This window comes from Marmota flaviventris, chromosome 7 (assembly GCF_047511675.1).
Source record: "Marmota flaviventris isolate mMarFla1 chromosome 7, mMarFla1.hap1, whole genome shotgun sequence".
NCBI lineage: Eukaryota > Metazoa > Chordata > Mammalia > Rodentia > Sciuridae > Marmota > Marmota flaviventris.
Genome location: NC_092504.1, coordinates 98,610,043 through 98,632,958, shown reverse-complemented (window position 1 = coordinate 98,632,958; position 22,916 = coordinate 98,610,043). Strand labels below are relative to the sequence as shown.

The 22,916-nt window shown below is 34.9% G+C and overlaps 2 protein-coding genes across 2 annotated transcripts in view; both read right to left on the bottom strand.

The window, feature by feature from the left end:
• Nucleotides 1–22,916, bottom strand: part of Stpg2 (sperm tail PG-rich repeat containing 2) — a 567,583-nt gene that overhangs the window by 522,182 nt on the left and 22,485 nt on the right. The window contains exons 5-6 of the mRNA XM_034636578.2: nt 20,948–21,060; nt 15,770–15,881 (exon numbers count right to left, since the gene is read on the bottom strand). Coding sequence (XP_034492469.2) covers nt 15,770–15,881; nt 20,948–21,060 — 225 coding nt within the window. The remainder of the gene's footprint in view (nt 1–15,769; nt 15,882–20,947; nt 21,061–22,916) is intronic.
• Nucleotides 8,157–14,699, bottom strand: LOC139706438 (endogenous retrovirus group K member 10 Gag polyprotein-like). Its single transcript, XM_071614528.1, has 2 exons — nt 10,133–14,699; nt 8,157–8,594 (listed from the first exon to the last, which is right to left on the bottom strand). Exon 1 carries the CDS (start codon nt 14,094–14,096, stop codon nt 12,222–12,224), a length of 1,875 nt encoding a protein of 624 aa, XP_071470629.1. The 5' UTR covers nt 14,097–14,699; the 3' UTR covers nt 8,157–8,594; nt 10,133–12,221.

Sequence of the window (22,916 nt, the reverse complement as noted above, 5' to 3'; positions counted from 1 at the left end):
ACATTGTGCAATTGATTATGATGATGGTTACACAATTTTGTGAATATATTAAACCATTGAATTGTATACTTTAAATGAATAAACTGTATGATATGTGAAGTAGATCTCAATAAAGCTATTTTTTAAAAAGTAAAGCAAATTTCTAATTTAAAAAGAAATGAATTTTAAGGAAAACTTGGAAAGATATAGGAAACAAAGATAAACATGTTAAGAAAATAATTTGAAAAAACTAAATTCCCTCTTCTACCATGTAGTTATTTTCCATTTACAGACAGTAAGACACAAATACCCTGGATTTGCCAAGCCCAGAAAGTTCTGAGTTACCAAGAGAAAGAGAAACTTTCTAAGCCCAAAAGGAGGAATATATAAGGGCAAATACAAGTCAGAAATCTGAAATTCTGGAAAATAAGGAAAAAGCAACTGGCTTGATATAAGACAATTTCAAGATATCACTGCCTATAACTAATTTTTATATGCCATCTATTGTAGAAGTCAGTGCATCACCTGAATCTTAAAAACCAAGAACTGAAGCAAAGATATTCAGCCTCCCCACATCAAATTTACCAGCTCATACTTCCTAAGCAGTAACTAATTCTGCTCCTCTTAATGGACCTTGATCTCCAGGTGCTCTCAAGAAGACCTTGCTTGGCCCATTTGTTGATTGGGTTATTTGTTATCTTATTGTCTAATTTTTTGAGTTCTTTGTATACTCTGGATATTAGGGCTCTATCTGAAGTGTGAAGAGTAAAAATTTGTTCCCATGATGTAGGCTCCCTATTTACCTCTCTTATTGTTTCTCTTGCTGAGAAAAAACTTTTCAGTTTAAGTAAGTCCCATTTGTTGATTCTTGTTATTAACTCTTGTGCTATGGGTGTCCTATTAAGGAATTTGGAAACCAACCACACAATATGTAGATTGGAGCCAACTTTTTCTTCTATCAGACGCAGAGTCTCTGATTTGATATCTAGCTCCTTGATCCACTTTGAGTTAACTTTTGTGCATGGCGAGAGGAGGGGATTCAGGACCTGAACAGACACTTCTCAGAGGAGGACATACAATCAATCAACAAGTACATGAAAAAATGCTCACCATCTCTAGCAGCCAGAGAAATGCAAATCAAAACCACCCTAAGATACCATCTCACTCCAGTAAGATTGGCAGCCATTATGAAGTCAAACAACAACAAGTGCTGGAGAGGATGTGGGGAAAAGGGTACTCTTGCACATTGCTGGTGGGACTGCAAACTGGTGCGGCCAATTTGGAAAGCAATATGGAGATTCCTGGGAAAGCTGGGAATGGAACCACCATTTGACCCAGCTATTGCCCTTCTCGGACTATTCCCTGAAGACCTTAAAAGAGCGTACTACAGGGATACTGCTACATCGATGTTCATAGCAGCACAATTCACAATTGCTAGACTGTGGAACCAACCCAGATGCCCTTCAATAGATGAATGGTTTTAAAAAATGTGGCATTTATACACCATGGAGTATTACGCAGCACTAAAAAATGACAAAATCATGGAATTTGCAGGGAAATGGATGGCACTAGAGCAGATTATGCTTAGTGAAGCTAGCCAATCCCTAAAAAACAAATACCAAATGTCTTCTTTGATATAATGAGAGCAACTAAGAACAGAGCAGGGAGGAAGAGCAGGAAGAAAAGATTAACATTAAACAGAGACATGAGGTGGGAGGGAAAGGGAGAGAAAAGGGAAATTGCATGGTAATGGAGGGAGACCCTCATTGTTATACAAAATTACATATAAGAGGTTGTGAGGGGAATGGGAAAATAAACAAGGAGAGAAATGAATTACAGTACATGGGGTAGAGAGAGAAGATGGGAGGGGAGGGGAGGGGAGGGGGGATAGTAGAGGATAGGAAAGGTAGCAGAATACAACAGTTACTAATAGGGCATTATGTAAAAATGTGGATGTGTAACCGATGTGATTCTGCAATCTGTATTTGGGGTAAAATTGGGAGTTCATAACCAACTTGAATCTAATGTATGAAATATGATATGTCAAGAGCTTTGTAATGTTTTGAACAACCAATAAAAAAAAATTAAAAAATTTAAAAGGTAAAAAAAAAAGACCTTGCTGTCTATGTCAACAAAATAACATAGGCCATCCAAAATAAAATTATTTAATGTATCTCCTATACACATCAATATGTCTCTTTCAGGGGTCAGCAAACTATATCCTATGAGTCAAATCTAACCTACTGTCTGCTTTTATAAGTGAAAATTTTACTGGAACATAATTGGTTTATACATTGTCTATGGCTCTTTCATACTACAACAACAGAGTTGAATATGCGTGAAAGAGACTATATAGTCCTAACTAAATATTTACTATCTGGCCCTTTATAGAAAAAGATGCCTGACCCCTTACTTATTTCATCATTCATTCTTTCTCCTTTTTCATAAAGAGGTTTCTCTTCCTCTCTAATGTAAACCAACTGTTTATGCATTGAATTCCTTTGCTTATTACCTGTTTCTATATAGAACCTTACTATACTAATTATCTCATCTATGTATTTTTGCCACTCCTCTATTTCTACAGTATCCTTCAACTATTCTAAGAATATACATCCATCTAAAAATAAATTGTCCTCTATTGTGCTATCTTCTTAATCTACTCCAGTTTTTCTTCTTCTCTTTAACAGCAAAATTCTGGAAAGTGTAGTATTAATATATATTCAGTGCTTCTACTGCCTGACCCCATTTAACTCACTGCATGGAATCTAACTTGCATCTGCCATCAGAACTTCTCTCTCAATACTCAACAAGCCTTAAAATATTTACTCTCCAAATTTCTTTTATTAACAAAGCCTGTTCTTGATCTGCACCTTCTCCAGCATCTATTTCTTCCTCTTAAAACCTTTCTTGCAGCTTCATTATTTCTTTTAAATTATATTACATGTGCCTTTAGAACAATAGAAAATTCAACCATGCAAGGAGGGTAAATTAAAATCAATCATAAAGCTAGGGGTATAGTTTATTGGTATAGCACTTGTGGGCACAAGGCCCTGATTTTGATCACTACCAGCACCAAAAACAAAACTAAATAGTAGAGGAAAATAAAAGTTGACCAGAAAAATCACTCATAACCTCACCACTCTGAGTTAATCAATACAAATATTTGACTATGAATGCAAGGAAATATACTCATAAAATTTTAAAAATGACAATATGTATGCCATTTTATAATCTGCTTTTTTGTTTAATGATTTACCAGAATCATTGTCCTATAAAAATAAGTATATTTCTATACCCTCTCTTTTTTGAAACTCTATCATTTGGTATCTAAATTCCCCAACTCACTTCTTACTTCATTAATTATTTCTCCTCTGGCATATCTATCATGCCTCACTCACTCCCTTTTGTGCTTGTTTCTCAAAGGTTCATTCTGAAATTTCCTCTCATCTCTACATTCTCTTCTGTAGCCATTTCATCACTTCAATTATCACCTTCATGGAACAGACTGAAAAATGTGTATCTCTATTCCAAATTTGTATTATAAATTCTATTTTAAAATTGACACTATTAGTAATTTTTCTCCAAATTCAACTGTCTAAAACTGAACTCATCATCTGCTCATCACAGTGAGCAATGTCTGTGATAACCACTTCCGATAATGACAACAGTCATTCAAACTCAACACTTGTAAGTCATCTCTAGTAAGCAGATTTTTCCTACTTGCTTACTTACACTTAAAAATACAGAGTCAGAATTGGTTGTGAACATAACAAAATAACAGAAAGTTTAGTAATCCCATGTCATAATAATCATTGGGATTACACATTCATTTAGCATTATATGAGCCAAGAAATCTGTAGTTTATGAAAAAGCAGAGTTCATCTTCCCTCATTACCTTAAAATTCAAATCCAAATTTACAGATTATGATTTCTGAATGTCAATAAAACATTCAGAAATGACACATACATTAAAATCCCTATTATTTCAAGTACCCCAATCAAATTCTTGTTCTTTTTATACTTATAGGGCAAAGAAATAAAAGGGTATTTGCTTTTTTTTTCATGTACTGTGGACTGAATCCAGGCCATTGGACCTGCTAGGCAAGAACTGTACCACTGAGCTAGATGCCCAGCCCTTTTAATTCATTAATTTTTATTTATTTACTTATTTATTTACTTATTTATTCTAATTTGTTATATAAGACAGCAGAAGGCATTACAATTCATATATATAGAAAGAGCACAATTTTTCATATCTCTGGTTGTATACAAAGTATATTCACATCATTCATGTCTTCATACATGTACTTAGGATAATGACATCCATCTCATTCCAGAATCTTTTTTTTCCTTTATTTTAATTATTGATTTTTTAATATATGACAGCAAAATGCATTACTATTCATATTATACTAATAGAGTTCATTTTTTCATATATCTGGTTATATATAAAGTATATTCATACCAATTCATGTCTTCACACTTGTACTTTGGATAATGATGTCCATCACATTCCACCATCATTTCTAACCACACGTCCCCCCTCCCTTCCCTCCCACCCCTGTGCCCTATCTAGAGCTTGTCTATTCCTCCCATGCTCCACCTCCCTACCCCACTATGAATCAGTCTCCTTGTATCAGAGAAAATATTCAGCATTTGTATTTTGGAGATTGGCTAACTACATTTAGAATTATCTTCTCCAACTCCATCCATTTACGTGAAAATGCCATGATTTTATTCTCTTTTATTGCTGAGTAATATTCCATTGTGTATATATGCAACATTTTTTATCCATTCATCTATTGAAGGGCATCTAAGTTGGTTCCACAGTTTAGCTGTGGTGAATTGTGTTGCTGTAAACATTGATGTGGCTGTGCTCCCGTAGTATGTTATTTTTAAGTCCATTGGGTGTAGACCAAGGGGTGGGATAGCTGGTTCAAATGGTGGTTCCATTCCCAGTTTTCCAAGGAATCTCCATACTGCTTTCCATATTGGCTGCACCATTTTGCAGTCCCACAAGCATTGTATGAGTGTGCCTTTTTCCCCACATCCTCGCCAACACTTGTTATTTGTCTTCATAATAGCTGCCATTCTGACTGGAGTGAGATAGTATCTGAGAGTGGTTTTGATTTGCATTTCTCTGATTGCTAGAGATGATGAGCATTTTTTCATATATTTGTTGATTGATTGTGTATCCTCTTCTGAGAAGTGTCTGTTCAGTTCCTTGACCCATTTATTGATTGGGTTATTTGTTATTTTGGTGTTTAGCATTTTTAGTTCTTTATATACCCTAGAGATTAGTTCTCTATCTGATGTGCAAGTGGCAAAAATTTATAGGCTCTCTATTCACCTCACTGACTATTTATTATGCTGAAAAGAATCTTTTTAATTTGAATCCATCCCATTTATGAATTCTTTATTTTAATTCTTGCACTATAGGAGTCTTATTAAGGAAGTAGTGGCCTAATCTGATACAATGAAGGTGAAAGATCTTTGCAGCAAAAACTAAAGAACACTAGAGAAATAAATTAAAGAAGACCTTAGAAGATAGAAATATTTCCATTGGTCTTGGGTAGGCAGAATTAATAGTGCCAAAATGACCACACTACCAAAAGCACTATACAGATTTAATGTAATGCCAATCAAAATCCCAATAGCATTCCTCACAGAAATAGAAAAAGCAGTCATGAAATGAAATTCATCTGGAAAAATAAGAGACCCAGAATAGCTAAATCAATTCTTAGCAAGAAGAGTGAAGTAGGTGGCATCACTATACCAGACTTTAAACTATATTACATAGCAATAGTAATAAAACAGCATGGTATTGGCACCAAAATAGACTGGTAGGACAATGGTACAGAACAGAGGACACAGAGACTAACCCACATAATTACAGTAATGTTATATTAGACAAAGGTGCCAAAAACATACATTGGGAAAAAAGACAGCCTCTTCAACAAATGGTGCTGGGAGAACTAGAAATCCATATGCAACAAAATGAAATTAAACCCCTATCTCTCATCATACACAAAACTTAACTCAAAGTGGATCAAGGACCTAGGAATTAAACCAGAGACCCTGTGTCTATTTATTTATTTATTTATTTTTAGTTTGAGCCAGGGTCTCACTAAGTTGCCCTGGCTAGCCTCTAACTTGTAATCATCCTGCCTCAGCATCCTGACTAGCTGGAATTACAGAAAAAGTGATTCTTTCTATTTTATTTTTCTAGTTTCAGGACGTTCTTTTTTTAAAAAAAAAAAAAGTGGTTGCACAAATCATCTTGAACAAAACATTTATTAGTTTTATATCAAATATGCAGAAAATAATAATACTTTATATGTCTGTTTTAATTGCAAACACCTTTTAGTACCTCAATATTCTGATTTTGTCAGAATTATTTCCACAGATTTGATCTTTAGAGTAAGAGACACATTACATATAATTTAAAAAGATACATAAACTCCTGGGAAAAGTCACATTTTTAAAAAAAATGTATTTCAATACAAATAATTGGAGGTAAATTACCCTTAAATATAGTCAAATCTAGCTGTATGTTAGATCTCAATAGAAAAGAACACACCAAGAAGCAATAAAATCCTAACTTTAGAACATTCACATCTTCTCACATCCATTCACCCAACAAACCAAGATTTCTAGTATTACCATCCATATCTTCTAGCATTTTACCATGTGTAGCAAATAACAATGATATACACTAGGATAATAATGAGATAATATTTTGACCTGACTTACAATAATTATAAATGGAAAAGAATTCAAGAGGAAAGTAAAATGGTAGTGGGAGTAGTACCTGAATATGAGAAAGGACTATCAAATTCAGAGATTCCTTTTTTGAAAATGAACTAAAATATTAAGACATTAAAAATCTTTATACAAATACAGAAAATAATATTTATGGTTTAAAAACATTTGTTACTATTAAATATAAAACAATGTTAGTGTTTGAAAAATGATGCATTTATTAAATACTGATTAAGCCCTTTTCATGTTCTAGGCACTATGCTAAACAATAGAAGCAAAATCTCCCTGCTCAGGAAATGTAATCAAGTAGAGATTTTATAGTTAATATAAAAAGAATGAGAAAAAACACACAGATGCTAATATTTAAAAATAATTCCAGTTTACTTCATTCTTACCAATTATAATTCTTCATGTTTAAATTTACCATTCTACAATTTCAAAAGAAAATTATCTCAGATTACAGAAATCTAACAATACAGTAAACAATGCAATGGTTACAATGGTACAGGCACACTAATATTAATTTGAAAATCATCTAATAAAAACTCCTCCTTTCAAAAAATGCAGGGTACCACTATGAAAAAAGGCTCTTAAAATATATAACAGTAAGATATCTAAATAAATAAGGTTTCCATTAAACATCAATTTATAACAGAAAACAATTGTTTTACTTTAATTTTTGTGTATTTTTACTGACATTTTACTGATATTCAAAGCATATTACACATAAGTTCTATTTAGGAATAAAATCCTAATGTGAAACCAAAACCTTTTTCACCTTTTCCTTTTTTATTATGTTCATTAAATTCTACTGAGTTAAAACTGATATTTTATCTGCTTTTAAATTTATAATTGTTATTTTATAAAAATGATTTTATAAAAACGATTATATTGATGAATGGATAAAAAAAAATGTGGCATTTATACACCATGGAGTATTACGCAGCACTAAAAAATGACAAAATCATAGAATTTGCAGGGAAATGGATGGCGCTAGAGCAGATTATGCTTAGTGAAGCTAGCCAATCCCTAAAAAACAAATACCAAATGTCTTCTTTGATATAATGAGAGCAACTAAGAACAGAGCAGGGAGGAAGAGCAGGAAGAAAAGATTAACATTAAACAGATACATGAAGTGGGATGGAAAGGGAGAGAAAGGGAAATTGCATGGTAATGGAGGGAGACCCTCATTGTTATACAAAATTACATATAAGAGGTTGTGAGGGGAATGGGAAAATAAACAAGGAGAGAAATGAATTACAGTGGATGGGGTAGTGAGAGAAGATGGGAGGGGAGGGAGGGGGGATAGTAGAGGATAGGTCTACCACGCGGCCTGCGCAATGGTTTCATTAATGAGGTTCTAGGCATAAAGTTAGTTAGAAGAGATCGAAATAAAACACACAGACACAGTTACCTTATTTCTATTGCTAGGTCCGAGACGGCTCCCCTCTCTGGCTCCGACCTCTAACCGCCCAGCAGGGCAGCAAGGATTACTCAGGGCTAGCAGGAGAGAGAGAGAGTGAACACGCCAGGGAGTAGCCTTTTATTGGGGAACAAGAAATTCAGGGGATAATTCCATCCAATGAAGGTTGAGGGGGGACTGCACTCCAAGGTCAGGGTCAGTGATTGGGCCCCCGGGGTCAGTGGTCAGTCACACCCCCACACGGACGGGTTCTCTCATCAGGAAAGGGCCGGGAAAATTCCGACACAGCCAGAAGCCTCAGACCCTTAACGGGAGTCGCCCAGTCACGTGTCAGGATGGCTTCCCACATATTCCCCCTTTCTATTCTTAAAAATGAGGCGGCGGTTCACTCTTTGGAGTTTCTGTATTCTTGTTCCGAAGACTCGCCATCCTATAATTATAACACAAAAGAGAATTAACAGCAAAGAGAATAATCCAATAATGTACCAGGCCGAGTGTTTAAGAATATTTCCAGGGTTGAATCCATTTAACTCCTTCAATATTTGGTTTGCCAGAGAAGAAGGATCTGAAAAATCAGCTTTATTATTTTGAATGTCTTGGATATGGTGATGAAGTTCCAGAATATCCAAGCTATTATTACTATTTTGCCAAATACCTAATAAATGGTTTTTAACCTTCTCCCAATCCCAGAGAGAAGCATTGTACTTGGCAGCTGTAACACAAACATACTTATAATTGGCATGGCATTTAAGCCTTTCCTTAAATTTTAAGGCTGAAAGTTCATTACCTATGTCTATAACAGTCGCCTCTAAGGCGTTTAATTTAGTCTCAATCCTTTCATCAATATTTACTTGATTACGCAGAGCCTTGGAAGTATTTTGAGCTAAATTATTAAGAAATTTGGCATGCTGAATATTTTGAGACAATGTCAGAGACGCAGAGACAGTTGAGGCAATAAAGGAGACTAGCGCCAAAACACCAACAATTATAACTCCAATAGCACGTTTTGGTCTTGCTAACTGGGCATGAATTTGCTGTAAGACTTGTAAACCAGTATCAGCATACCATGGCTCTGAAATATTAGCAGGTAATAAAACAAAAGAGGGCTGATGAAGTATCAGCACTCCTTTTCCTCCATTATACCTAGTAATACAATTGGTTAGGTTGCATTTATTACAAGTAACAATATATCTGTCATCTATCCATTTAACTTTTACATTTCCAATAATTAAAACATAAGGAGATTGGACACAGGCTCGTAAGCCATAGCATGATCCCTCTTTACAGTTCTTGCCAACAAATTTTGGTAAAGGTTTGTCTGTAAAATGTAAGAATTCTGAGGCAGCAATTAAACGCCAAACATCTTTCTGAACACCTCCTTTACTATAAGTCAAAATATTACTAACAAATCCTGCAGGTGTCATAGCAGAATTTCTTCGTAATTGTCTTTTATCAATTTTTGGAGACCAGTCTAAAATATACCCACTATCTTTAGACACCTTATGTTGTACAGGAAAGGTATTTACACAATCCATCCATCTAGGAAAGGTGCCAATCTCAATTGTAGAACTATTTGGACAGTGGGGCATCCGTGGAGGTTTTGCAGAAATGACTGGCTTGTTATGGGAAAGTCCCATCTTAAATTACTGATCTAGTATAAGGTCTTAAGTCCCCATAAAAAGAATTATTTGTCAGTCTATGTCTACCAATCGCTGTCTTTTCTTCGAATGATACTTTTAGACAGCCAGCATGTTTATCATGTGACCAACACAAAGGTAATTGGGCACTGTAGCCAGAATAATTAAATCTAGTCACATGATTGGGAGTAATATGGGTATCTGTAAATCCTCCCATCATGAATGAGTCATTAGTAAATACTGGAATAGATTCTCCAGTCCACACAGCTGGGTGTACCAGGGGTGGATCTGGGAAATATGTCCAGTAAGTGTCTACTTGATCCCCCTTTACCTGACAGCCCAACAGGGCAATTACTGTTGCTACCATCATCACTGGGGTCCTGTTCTCTCCTAGGTGTCGAAGTATTCGGGAAGCCTGGGTTGTTAGCTTCTTCAAGTCTTCCCATGAAATCAGCTTTTCGGCTGGGTCAATCTGGTCTTTCTTCATCCTTTTCCGATATCTCCTCCTTCTGGATAGGGCCTCCTCCTGGTCAATCCTCAGTCGCTTGAATCTGGGTTCTATCTCTTCCATGTCTGATAGCACGTTCAGGTACCCAAATAGGACGGAATGCACCTTCTGGGAAAATACAAGCATGACCTCTACCCCACATTATCACTGGGTCTGGGCCCTTCCACTGACCAGTCTGTAAATCTTTCCACAAAATTCTGCCTAAAGGGCCTGTTACTGAGGGAGACATTTGTCTCTCAGCAGCAGTGTGACCTTCTGCGTCACAGTTTAAAAAATTTAAAACAAACAAGGCATGATTAAGGCTATTTTGGGGAGTCATAAACCTATTCCCCCCCTTTAATTTTTGTAATTGAAGCTTAATAGATAAATGAGCTCGTTCCACAATGGCTTGGCCTTGAGGGTTATAAGGAATTCCTGTTTTATGATTAATTTTAAACTCTTGGCAAAATTGTTGAAAAGAAGAGCTTACATAAGCTGGAGCATTATCTGTTTTAATCTGCATAGGGCACCCTAAAACAGAAAAAGCTGCTAGGCAATGAGAAATTACATGTTGAGTATTTTCCTTAGTACGTGCTGTGGCAAAAATAAATCTAGAATAAGTGTCCACTATGACATGTACATAACATTGCTTACCAAATTGAGGAATATGAGTTACATCCATTTGCCATATTTGATTTGGTTTTAATCCACGGGGATTTACCCCTGATGGCAGAGATGGAGTGTGAATAACACACTTAGGGCATTGGCTTACAATCTGACGAGCTTGTTCTCTAGTAATATTAAATTTTTTACGTAAGCTAGAAGCATTTTGATGATGTAAGGAATGGGAAGCTAGTGCACAGTCATATGAAGACATCTGTTGACAAAAAGCTACTAATTTATCAATCTTGTCATTACCAGAAACTAAGGGTCCTGGAAGATTAGTATGAGCCCGTATGTGCCCTATGAAACATGGGTACTTTCGCATTAGCACTGTCTTTTGTAAATTATGAAATAACTCAAATAACTCTTGTGATGAAGTATACCCAATAACTGAAGTTTCAATATTTTTAGTAACTCCGACTGCATATAAGCTGTCAGAATAAACATTAATAGGCTCATTTGAAAAGTAATTTAAGGCACAAATCAGAGCTTGAAGCTCTGCTCTTTGGGCAGAAGTATAAGAAGTTTGTATTACCTCTGTGTGAACACGACTATAAAAACCTGCTTTACCTGAGTTAGAACCATCCGTGAACACTGATAAAGCTTCATCTATAGGATGTGCACGTACAATCTTTGGAAAAATAAGTGACGTTAATGATGCAAATTGTATAATCTTATCACGAGGATAATGGCTATCTATCTGGCCAGGAAAATCAGCAAAAGCTATCTGCCATGAGCTAGAAGTTTGAAAAAGCCAATTAGTCTGTTGAATAGAAAATGGAATAATTATGATATCAGGCTCAGATCCAATTAATTGTAAAATCCTAGTTCTACCTTTAATTACTAATTGAGCTATAGAATCATGAAAAGGAATTAATGTCTTTTGAGGAGAGTGGGATAAATAAATCCACTCAATAACTCCTAATCTTTGCCATATGGCTCCTGTTGGGGTATGTTCAGTTGGAAATATTAATAAATACACTATTTCTTTAGGATCAACTCTAGTAAGCTGTGCATTTTTAATTGCATGTTCAACTCTCCTTAAAGCCATTCTAGCCTCTAAGGTTAGCTGACGTGGAGAGGTTGGAGAGGGATTTCCTTGTAATATCTGAAATAAGGGACTTAAATTAGAAGTAGTTAGTTTTAAAGATGGCTTCAGCCGATTAGTATCTCTTAAAAGCCTTGAAAATCATTAGGGGTTTGTACGGAAACTGTTCGTTTCGCTCCGGTAAAATTAAAGATGGCGGCCCCCATGGTCGGCGCGATGACGTCACATTGCGCGACCACCTACTTCCTCATTTTCGGCCCGGGGGCGGGCCGACCGGAAGTTTGTGTTCCGGCCAGGCGGAAATGATGACAAGAAGGCGGGCTCATCCGCGCCATCTTGATCCGCCGCATGGGGCTGAGCCTTGCAATATCTATTATCGCCAGTAGATGGAGCCCTGAACTTAAAATTGCGCATGCGACACTCCCGCGCAAAATGATTATTTCTCCCGCAAATGTAACATTTTCCGCGGGGTTTTCGTACTAAATCCTGTGGTTTCAAAGTTTCTTTTATTGCTGCAGCTAGGGCCACTGTTTGTAAATGAGTAGAGTCTATGTCAGAACATAAGCGAATAAACTCAGAAACTGTCCCTTTTTTACGGTGCGGTCTAAGAATATCCTGACAGTATTTATTTGCGTTTTCGAATGCCAATTGCCTAACAATGAACTCACTCGCTCCCGAGTCCCCGATTGACCTGTTTGCAGCCTGGTACAACCGGGCTACGAAATCTGAGTAAGGTTCACTCGCACCTTGCCTGATTTTGCTAAGAACTAAATTGGACTGGTCCTTGGAGACAATCTGCCTCCAGGCCCGTTTTGCACAATTAGTTATTTGATTGTACACTACAAAATCATAATTTAACTGTCTTTCTAGGTCAGTAAATTCACCTGTCCCTAGAAACATTTCTACTGGCGTTTCTATATCCTGTCTTTTGTTCTTTTCTGCCTGTTCAGTACAGAAATCAGTCCAGTAAGTCCTCCAAAGTAAGAAATCTCCCCCGCTCAGACAAGATCTGGCTAAAGAAATCCAATCGCTAGGAGGAAGGGGTTGTGAGCAAATATTTTCTATCAGGCTCTGTACAAAAGGCGAATTGGGACCATACGTCTCACATGCACTTTTTAGTTCCTTAATGGTTTTAAATGGGATTACAGCATGAACTCTAACTCTCTGATCTTGTTCATTAACTTGCTCAAAAACTGGAAAAAGTTGAAAACCGCTAGTATCCTCCCCATCTTCCTGTGCTTTCTTAATACCTCGCTGGAACGGGGTAAGAAAAGTCATTGTTAACCCAGCGCACCTGTTAATTTTTGTCCTTTTAGCAGGTACCGGCTGAATTCGAATAGTCTGGACAGGCGGTGTTAAACGCAGCCTGTTAAGATTCCTCTGTAAGTCCTGAATTTCCATGTCTGATTCTTCTCCCTCAGATTGCAAGTCATGGTCAGACTCTGTACTATCGTCATTTTGAATTTGGGTTTCTAAACCACGTGGCGGAGAAGAACTCTGAGCCCCTCTAGGAATCTCTTCCGGATTTTCCTCTGTAGGAAGATCCTCTACCTCTTCCTGAGGGCTTTCTAAGATCTCGGAGGTTTGTCCTCTATGATATTCGTCCCTAGAATCTCCCTGCGGGCTAGTATAGTCCTGCGAGTTTAAAGTCACATTCCTAACCTTGGGTTTGGCTTTTAGCGTTGTCTTTGTTTTTAAACGGCCTAAGGGAAAAGGAATTAACTTAGCCTCAGGCGAATTTTCCATTTGAATAGACTTAATAGCCCTTTGCAAGCCTTTTAACAGGTCTTCAGGGGGCCACGAACTTTGACCCATATATTCAAAAAGACAAATTTCTAGAGCTGTCCAAGTTTTCTGAATACTTTCTATGCCTCCAGGTAGTTCATTAGAAAAATAAACCTTTTGTAACTTTCTTCCTAATTTCTCCCAAGTAGATAAATTTGGAGACTCTTGTTCACAAAACCAAGGACAATATTCACCTACAATCTTTAAGAATTGTAATAACTGAGCTTTCTTTATCTGTTTTCCTTTCTGATTAATTATACTGTCTAAAATACTCAGATACATTTCCTTATCCGTAGAAGTTGAATTTCCCATTTTAATTAATTTAACGTCTCTTTCCTTCAATAGCTCCAGGTACTTTTGTGACCCAAATTGTCACCTCTTCCTTTATCTTTATCTTTATCCTTATCTTTATAGCGCGCTCCCACTCAATCTAACTAATCTAGAATGCCCCCCTCGTGGGCGCCAATTCTACCACGCGGCCTGCGCAATGGTTTCATTAATGAGGTTCTAGGCATAAAGTTAGTTAGAAGAGATCGAAATAAAACACACAGACACAGTTACCTTATTTCTATTGCTAGGTCCGAGACGGCTCCCCTCTCTGGCTCCGACCTCTAACCGCCCAGCAGGGCAGCAAGGATTACTCAGGGCTAGCAGGAGAGAGAGAGAGTGAACACGCCAGGGAGTAGCCTTTTATTGGGGAACAAGAAATTCAGGGGATAATTCCATCCAATGAAGGTTGAGGGGGGACTGCACTCCAAGGTCAGGGTCAGTGATTGGGCCCCCGGGGTCAGTGGTCAGTCACACCCCCACACGGACGGGTTCTCTCATCAGGAAAGGGCCGGGAAAATTCCGACACAGCCAGAAGCCTCAGACCCTTAACGGGAGTCGCCCAGTCACGTGTCAGGATGGCTTCCCACAGATAGGAAAGGTAGCAGAATACAACAGTTACTAATAGGGCATTATGTAAAAATGTGGATGTGTAACCGATGTGATTCTGCAATCTGTATTTGGGGTAAAATTGGGAGTTCATAACCAACTTGAATCTAATGTATGAAATATGATATGTCAATAGCTTTATAATGTTTTGAACAACCAATAAATAAATAAATAAATAAATAAAACTTATACACACAAAAAAAAACGATTATATTGCTACTTTGTTGATACATCTTTTTCTAGTATTATGTCTTGTTTCTGATACACAATATTTTTCATTACTGATTAAAATTCAAGAGAAGACCAAGGAAATTTTGAAGAAATTTCTTATAAAAATAATTACTGATTTTTCAAGAGAATCATTTATCTTTAGTCTAAATGTATACATTTTTAAAATTTTATACTATAATCTTTAAACTTTAATTGTAAATTGAAAAAATCCAGAGACTTATTTTACTATGTTTCAAATGAATAAACTGAATTATAGCTATAAAAAATGGAATGTAGATCTAAATGACCTTGTGTTAATAAGTACACACTATCCAGAACAAAGAAGATAAAAATTTCACTATATACTATAAAGCCTACAAGCAGAATAGTATGTTTAGTTTTAGATACAGAAACAAATACTATGAAATAAATTCACAAATAGAAGGTAGTTCCTATGTAACTTCAAAGGACAGTAGTAACCATGAAGGTAAATAAAATCCAAACACACCTAGAACATTCATCCTTACAATAAAAGCAAGAAAAACTAAAAAGAAATCATAGTGAAAGGGAAAATAATAAGTAGGCAGAAGACAGGACATTTTAAGAAAAAAGAGTTGTCTACTACTGAAACAAACAAAAAAAAAAAACTTAGCAGTAGTTGAGTTCCTCATAACAAGAAGTGTTCAAGCAGAAATATTTAATACACTTTTTTTCTACAATATTCACTCAGCAATAAAGCTATAGGACACAGTAGATCTAAGAGAACTTTAACCTTACAACAATGGGTTCAGTGACATTAAAACCTGGAAAAGAGATAAAATAGCCACTTTTCAACTTACCTTTTTTTCCTCCTGCAACATTATTACTTCATAAAATCTTGGGATAAATGAACAATAATTTTCCTGTTGATCTTTCTTGATATTAATATTTTCACAATATAATGTCTTTTCCCTTTCGAAAATTCAGATAGAAAATTATAATTCTCAGTTTTAAACATATAAACATTTATATAAGCAAAAAGAATACAGTAACATTTCCTAGGTTAGAAGTATGTGATAAGACCAATAGGTTAGATTAGACTAACATATTTAAAATTTTGTAAAAAAAATGTACTTTTATGTTTGTTCTGCTTTTTCCATTTCAAAACATTATTATAAACCTGTTTCAATGATTCCAAAAACAAAATGAGATGTGAGTTGCATCATGACTTAAAATACAAAGCTATCAACAAAAGTTTCCTATATTCTATTTATCATAAAAAGTCTTTAAAATTCCAAATTCCTAGGGATTTCAATTACTTCTAAAATAATATTTATATCATACAACAATCTAGAAAGTGACTTAAAGACCTTTGAGAATGAAATAGAAGTTTATTTTCATTGAAAATTAAACAACCTCAAGAATGTACTAAGGAGTGATTAATAATAGTTCAAGCCTTGGAGTCTGACAGTCTGATAGAAATCCTAGCATTGCCACCTGTTAGCTGTATTACCTTATGTAAATCACCTAACTTTTCTAAGCTTCATATTCTTCATCTGTAATTTGAAATACTAATAGCCAATTCTCATGAATGAAAGTTATATTAAAACAGGCTATACTGACTATACTGGTTTTTCTATTTCTTAAATAGAATTTTAAAAGAATATGATATCCAAAATTTCTAACAAACTATACTAAACATATAAAGATTAAAATTAGATAACAGAGAAACATAAAACAAAGTTAAAATTTCATAATACTTGTCATTATTTTCTTTGTTCAGCAGTGTTAATTTAAATGTTCATTTACCAACCCAGCTCACTATTAAATACTCACTTTTTCAATGATTTTTATTTGCTCAAAATTCAACATAAGAACTTGTTTTCAAAACCTCAAGTTGTGTTTATCAATCACAAATATAAACTCGGGATATCAGAATTGTCAGATACCATTTAGGTCTGTGTGTTTCCCAAAATGAAACCTATAGGCTTATCTTTCCATTTAGGTGACTCCTTATTATCTCCTTATTATTTCCTCTTTGGTTCTCTATCAAGTCTTTCATAATAATTCTGACTCAACCAAAAAAAAAGTAGAAAATGTAAATTGCCAGAATGGAACAAAGACAACTCCAAATAAAAAGATACAGTGAAGGCAAGCAAATTATGAAAATAATGAAATAACTGAAGCAGTAGGAATGCAATGTACAAGAATTCATGCATGTAAGCAGAAGTAAAAAAAAAAACACAAATGTAAGAAGAGGAGAAATAGAGAAAAAAGATCAAAGAAAGAAATATCACAAAACAGGGAGAATAGAAATGGGACAAGGTTGGGGAAAAGAACTGGCAGGGAAAACTTTTAAGCAAAGGTCCATTTAAGAAGGACATTTTAAGAAAAAAGAGTTGTCTACTACTGAAACAACAACAAAAAAAACTTAGCAGTAGTTGAGTTCCTTATAACAAGAAGTGTTCAAGCAGAAATATTTCATACAGTTTTTAGTGTTGCTTTAAACCTCAATGAGAGAGCAGGGAAGGAAGAAAGGGCAAACCAGCCAATCTGGGAGAAGAAAAGGATATGATGAAAATATCCAACAACAAAAGTTTATGTTAAAAATGGAATGATCAGAATTAAAATATTCTGTAGACCTAATCTTGTTTAGAAGAATGAAAATAAAGTTAAACTACAGTAAGCCAAATATGCATGCTTAGTTTCCAGTGTTTTTTTTAATTTTATTTTTTTAATTTATATATGGCAGCAGAATGTGTTACAATTCTTATTACACATATAGGGCACAATTTTTCATATTTCTGGTTGTATACAAAGTACATTCACACCAATTCCTGTCTTCATACATGTACTTTGGATAACAATGATCATCACATGCCACCATCATTTCTAACCCCATGCCCCCTCACTTCCCCTCCAACCCCTCTGCCCTGGATAGCGTTTCTCTATTCTTCCCCTGCTCCCACTCCCTATCCCACTGTGAATCAACCTCCTATATAAAAAAAAAAAAACATTGGGCATTTGGATTTTTGGGATTAGCTAACTTCACTTAGCATTATCTTCTCTAACTCCATCCATTTACCTGCAAATGCCATGATTTTATTCTCTTTCATTTCTGAGTAATATTCCATTCTGTATATAGGCCACTTTTTTATACATATATCTATTGAAGAGCATCTAGGTTGGTTCCAAAGTTTAGCTATTGTGAATTGTGCTGCTATAAACATGGATATGACTGTCTCCCTGTAGTATGCTGTTTTTAAGTCCTTTGGGTATAGACCAAGGAGAGGGATAGCTGGGTCCAATGGTGGTTCCATTCCCAATTTTCCAAGAAATCTCCATGCTGCTTTCCATATTGGCTGCACCAATTTGCAGTCTCACCAGCAGTGTATAAATGTACCTTTTTCCCCACATCCTCACTAACACTTATTGTTGTTTGTCTTTATAATAGCTACCATTCTGACTGGAGTGAAATGAAATCTTTGAGTGGTTTTGATTTTCATTTCTCCAATTGCTAGTGATGATGGACATGTTTTCATATGTTTGTTGATTGATTGTATATCATCTTCTGAGAAGTGTCTGTTCAGGTCCTTGGCCCATTTATTCATTGAGTTATTTGTTTTTGTGGTGCTTAGCTTTTTGAGTTTTTTATATACCCTAGAGATTAGTGCTCTATCTGATGTGTGAGGAGTAAAAATTTGCTCCTGAGATGTAGGCTCTCTATTCACCTCACATATTGTTTCTTTTGCTGAGAAGAAACTTTTTAGTTTGAGTCCATCCCATTTATTAATTCTTTATTTTAATTCTTGCATCAAAGGAGTCTTATTAAGGAAGTTGGGGCCTGATCCCACATGATGGAGATTAGGGTCTACTTTTTCTTCCATTAGACGCAGGGTCTCTAGTTTTATTCCTAAGTCCTTGATCCATTTTGAGTTGAGTTTTGTGCATTGTGAGAGATAGGGGCTTAATTTCATTTTGTTGCATATGGATTTCCAGTTTACCCAGCACCATTTGTTGAAGAGGCTATCTTTTCTCCAATGCATGTTTTTGACACATTTGTCTAATATAATTGTAATTTTGTGGGTTATTCTCTGTGTCCTCTATTCTGTACCATTGGTTTACCAGTTTATTTTGCTGCCAATACCATGCTGTTTTTGTTACTATTGCTCTGTAGTATCAATAAACTTAAAGATAAAAATCATATGATCATCTCAATAGACGCAGAAAAAGCATTTGACAAAATACAGTACCCTTTAAGTTCAAAGCACTAGAAAAACTAGGGATAACAGGAACATATCTCAAGGCTACCTATGCTAAGCCACAGGCCAACATCATTCTAAATGGAGAAAAATTGAAGGCATTCCCTCTAAAAACTGGAACAAGACAGGTACACTCTCTTTCACCACTTCTATTTAACATAGTTCTTAAAACACTGGCCAGAGCAATTAGACAGATGAAAGAAATGAAAGGGATACACATAGAAATAGAAGAAATCAAATTGGTACTATTTGCTGATAATATGATTCTATACCTAGAAGACCCTAAAAGTTCCACCAGAAAACTTCTAGAACTAGTAAATGAATTCAGCAAAGCAGCAGGATATAAGATCAACACCCATAAATCAAAAGCATTTCTGTATATCAGTGACAAATCCTCAGAAAGGAAAACTACCCCATTTAAAATAGCCTCAAAAAAATACTTGGGAATCAACTTAACAAAAGAGGTGAAATATCTATAAAATGAAAATTACAGAACTCTAAATAAAGAAGTCAAAAAAGACCTTAGAAGATGGAAAGATCTATGTTGCTCTTGAATAGGCAGAATTAATATTATCAAGATGACCATACTTCCAAAAGCATTATACAGATTTAATGCAATTCAAATCAAAATACCAATGGCATTCTTCATAGAAATAGAAAAAGCAATCATGAAATTCAGCTGGAAAAATAAGAGACCCAGAATAGCTAAAGCAATCCTTAGCAAGAAGAATGAAGCAGTTTCCACTGTTATTACTAAAAAATAAATAAATAAATAATATAGATGTACCCCATTCATGTTAGGAAAGTAAAAAACTAAAAAGGACAATGGGCTAGAGTATAAATTCCCAAAAACAAAGGTGTTGTTTTATTCCTTTTATTCTTAATTATTAGGTTCAGTATGATGCACAATAAATATTCAAACTATATTTGTTCAATGAATGAACTATAGCAGGGGAGTCTAAAGAAATAGCTATGTCCATTCCTGGGACACAGAGATGTCTGACTGTTTCAAGCAAAATAATTGAATAGGTAATCATTATGGGTCTTTTCAGGAGAAAACTTGTGCTCTCAGAGAAAGAAGTAAGCAAAAATCAAGTTGGAATCCATTTTAAAAATTAATCACAGGAAGAAATAACAGAATATGAGAACAATATGATGGTTGATCATTTTGCCTTCCTAGTATAAAACAAAGATAAAGTTATTTTACCAGAAATTTAATAATTAATCTTTGTAAACCCTGAACTTAATGTTATAGATCTGATTCACAGTGAATGAAAATGCTTTTTAAAACCATCTTATAGTCAAAAGAATGAAGATCAGAGCTAGGGATAACATGGGGAATCCCTGGGTCATCATCTGACTTTTCATCTAATTTAAAATTAAGCACAGTATATCTTAGTACTTAGATATAACATGAGCTGTGTAATCAAACTGGCCTCACTTAAATCCAGCTCTATCATGTAAATGGCCACATGATCTTGAATATGTTCTTTATCCTCTCTGATCCCTGGATTTTTCACTGACAAAATATACATATAACAATAGTAACCACAGAGACTTGTTAAGATTAAATGAGGTAATACACATAAAATAAGTGGCACAGGATCTGACTCATTAAAAAAATCAACAGTTTTAAATAGGTTATTCCAATATATAATATTTCTTTGAGTTCTTCATATTAATTTACCTTTCTAAACCAAATAGCCTAGTCTAAATTAGATCAATTTATACTCAAGAACTACATTAAAGACACACATTTTTTACACATATACTTACTGGATTATATCATACTCTCCAGGGCCAGGACCAGACACTTTAGGGAACTCTAGTCTTCCTGTAGAGTTGCCAAAATGTATGCCTTTGTATTTCAAAGTTGCATTGGAAACACCCTAAAAAAAAATAAAAGTAAAGATGAGACATAGTTTAAATATGTTCTGAAACAAGGTTCAAATTTTACTTAAGTCTAAATCTAAAGCAAGGGTAGTCTTGGTCAAAAGGGTTCCATTGGTAAATGCTATGTTCTTTGACAGATCCCAAGCTCAGTTGTCACTAAGGTGCCCCATCCCATTCCTGCATCAGCCAGAATTCTCAGAGAAATGCCTCAAACATATATCCCCAACCAATTTGAATAGCTGTGCTCTTGGAAGTAGAGTCAATACTCTAAATAACAGAGGTCAATGAAATTAGCTTCCCATCTTTAATAAAAGGAAGGGAAAGAATTGTATTATTTAGAGAAAGAAAAAGCCTATTGAAAATTACTTTAATTAAACAGAGAAAATGCAAACGTTACCAACTGATATTAGACAATTTCTAACTAACTGGTATTTTAAAATATGTTCATGTAAACTTTTCAAAGAGTAACAAATAGTAAACAATAAGTTAAAATAATAGCTAGTTCATTTTATACTAATGTTTGAGGACAGAATCAGTCTTTTTAATACCAAATAATTTGTAACATGAGAAATCAACCATTATTTTTCCTTTACTTCCACTATAATAAATGCCAAAATTATGCATGAACCATAAAAATTAAAGTAACTGGTTTCTACAGAAACTAAAATAATGAAGTACAATGCAATAATAGTAGCATCTCTTGAAGGAATTCTCTTGAACTAATACTTACTTCATTAAGCAACCATAAGAATTTTTTTTAAAAAAAACAACTCATTTTTAACTAATAGTAGAAGAAACTCTAGTTTATTTTTTTCAATGCATTTGAAAAACTATGTTTATAAAAATACAGCATTAAAACAAGCTTGGATTAGTAAAACAGTATATATTGAATAAAATTAACATAATGTATAGTGTCAAGTATTCTGGTTGATTATTTTAAGGCAGTAGAATCAACTTCTGTCAATTATCATTATAAATAATATTAATGAAGTAAATGGCAAATATTAGTGATAAAAAGCATAAATTCAGTTCAAATTCATACCCCTTCACCTCAACCCCACATTTCAAAAGTACATAAAATAAGCACAAATTATCAGGCTTAAAAATAGAAAATATCATAGAGTAGTACTAATTTGTATTTTTCTTATTGCTAGAGATGATGAACATTTTTTCATATATTTGTTCAGAATGGCAGCTATTATGAAGACAAACAACAATAAGCGTTGGTGAGGATGTGGGAAAAAAGGTACACTCATACATTGCTGGTGGGACTGCAAATTGGTGCAGCTAATATGGAAGCAGTATGGAGATTCCTTGGAAATCAGGGAATAAAACCAACATTTGACCCAGCTATCCATCTCCTCGAACTATACCCAAAGGGCTTAAAAACAGCATACTACAGGGACACAGCCACATCAATGCTTATAGCAGCACAATTCACAATAGCTAAACTGTGGAGCCAACCTAGATGCCCTTCAGTGGATGAATGGATAAAAAAAAAAATGTGGCATATATACACAATGAAATTTTACTCAGCAATAAAAGAGAATAAAATCATGGCATTTGCAGTTTAATAGATGGCATTGGAGAAGATAATGGTAAGTGAAGATAGCCAATCCAAAAAAAAAAAAATGCTGAATGTTTTCTCTGATATAAGGAAGCTGACTCATAGTGGGGTAGGGAGGAGGAACATGGGAGGAAAAGATGAATTCTAGATAGGGAAGAGTGGAGGGAGGGAAAGGAAGAAGGCAGGGGATTAGCAAGGATAGTAGAATGAATGTGATGGACATCATTATCCAAAGTACATGTATAAAGACAATAATTGGGTGTCAACCTACTTTATATACAAACA

Excerpts from the sequence above, each read along its gene's own strand:
- LOC139706438 (XM_071614528.1), bottom strand. The coding sequence starts at position 14,096 with ATGGGAAATTCAACTTCTACGGATAAGGAAATGTATCTGAGTATTTTA.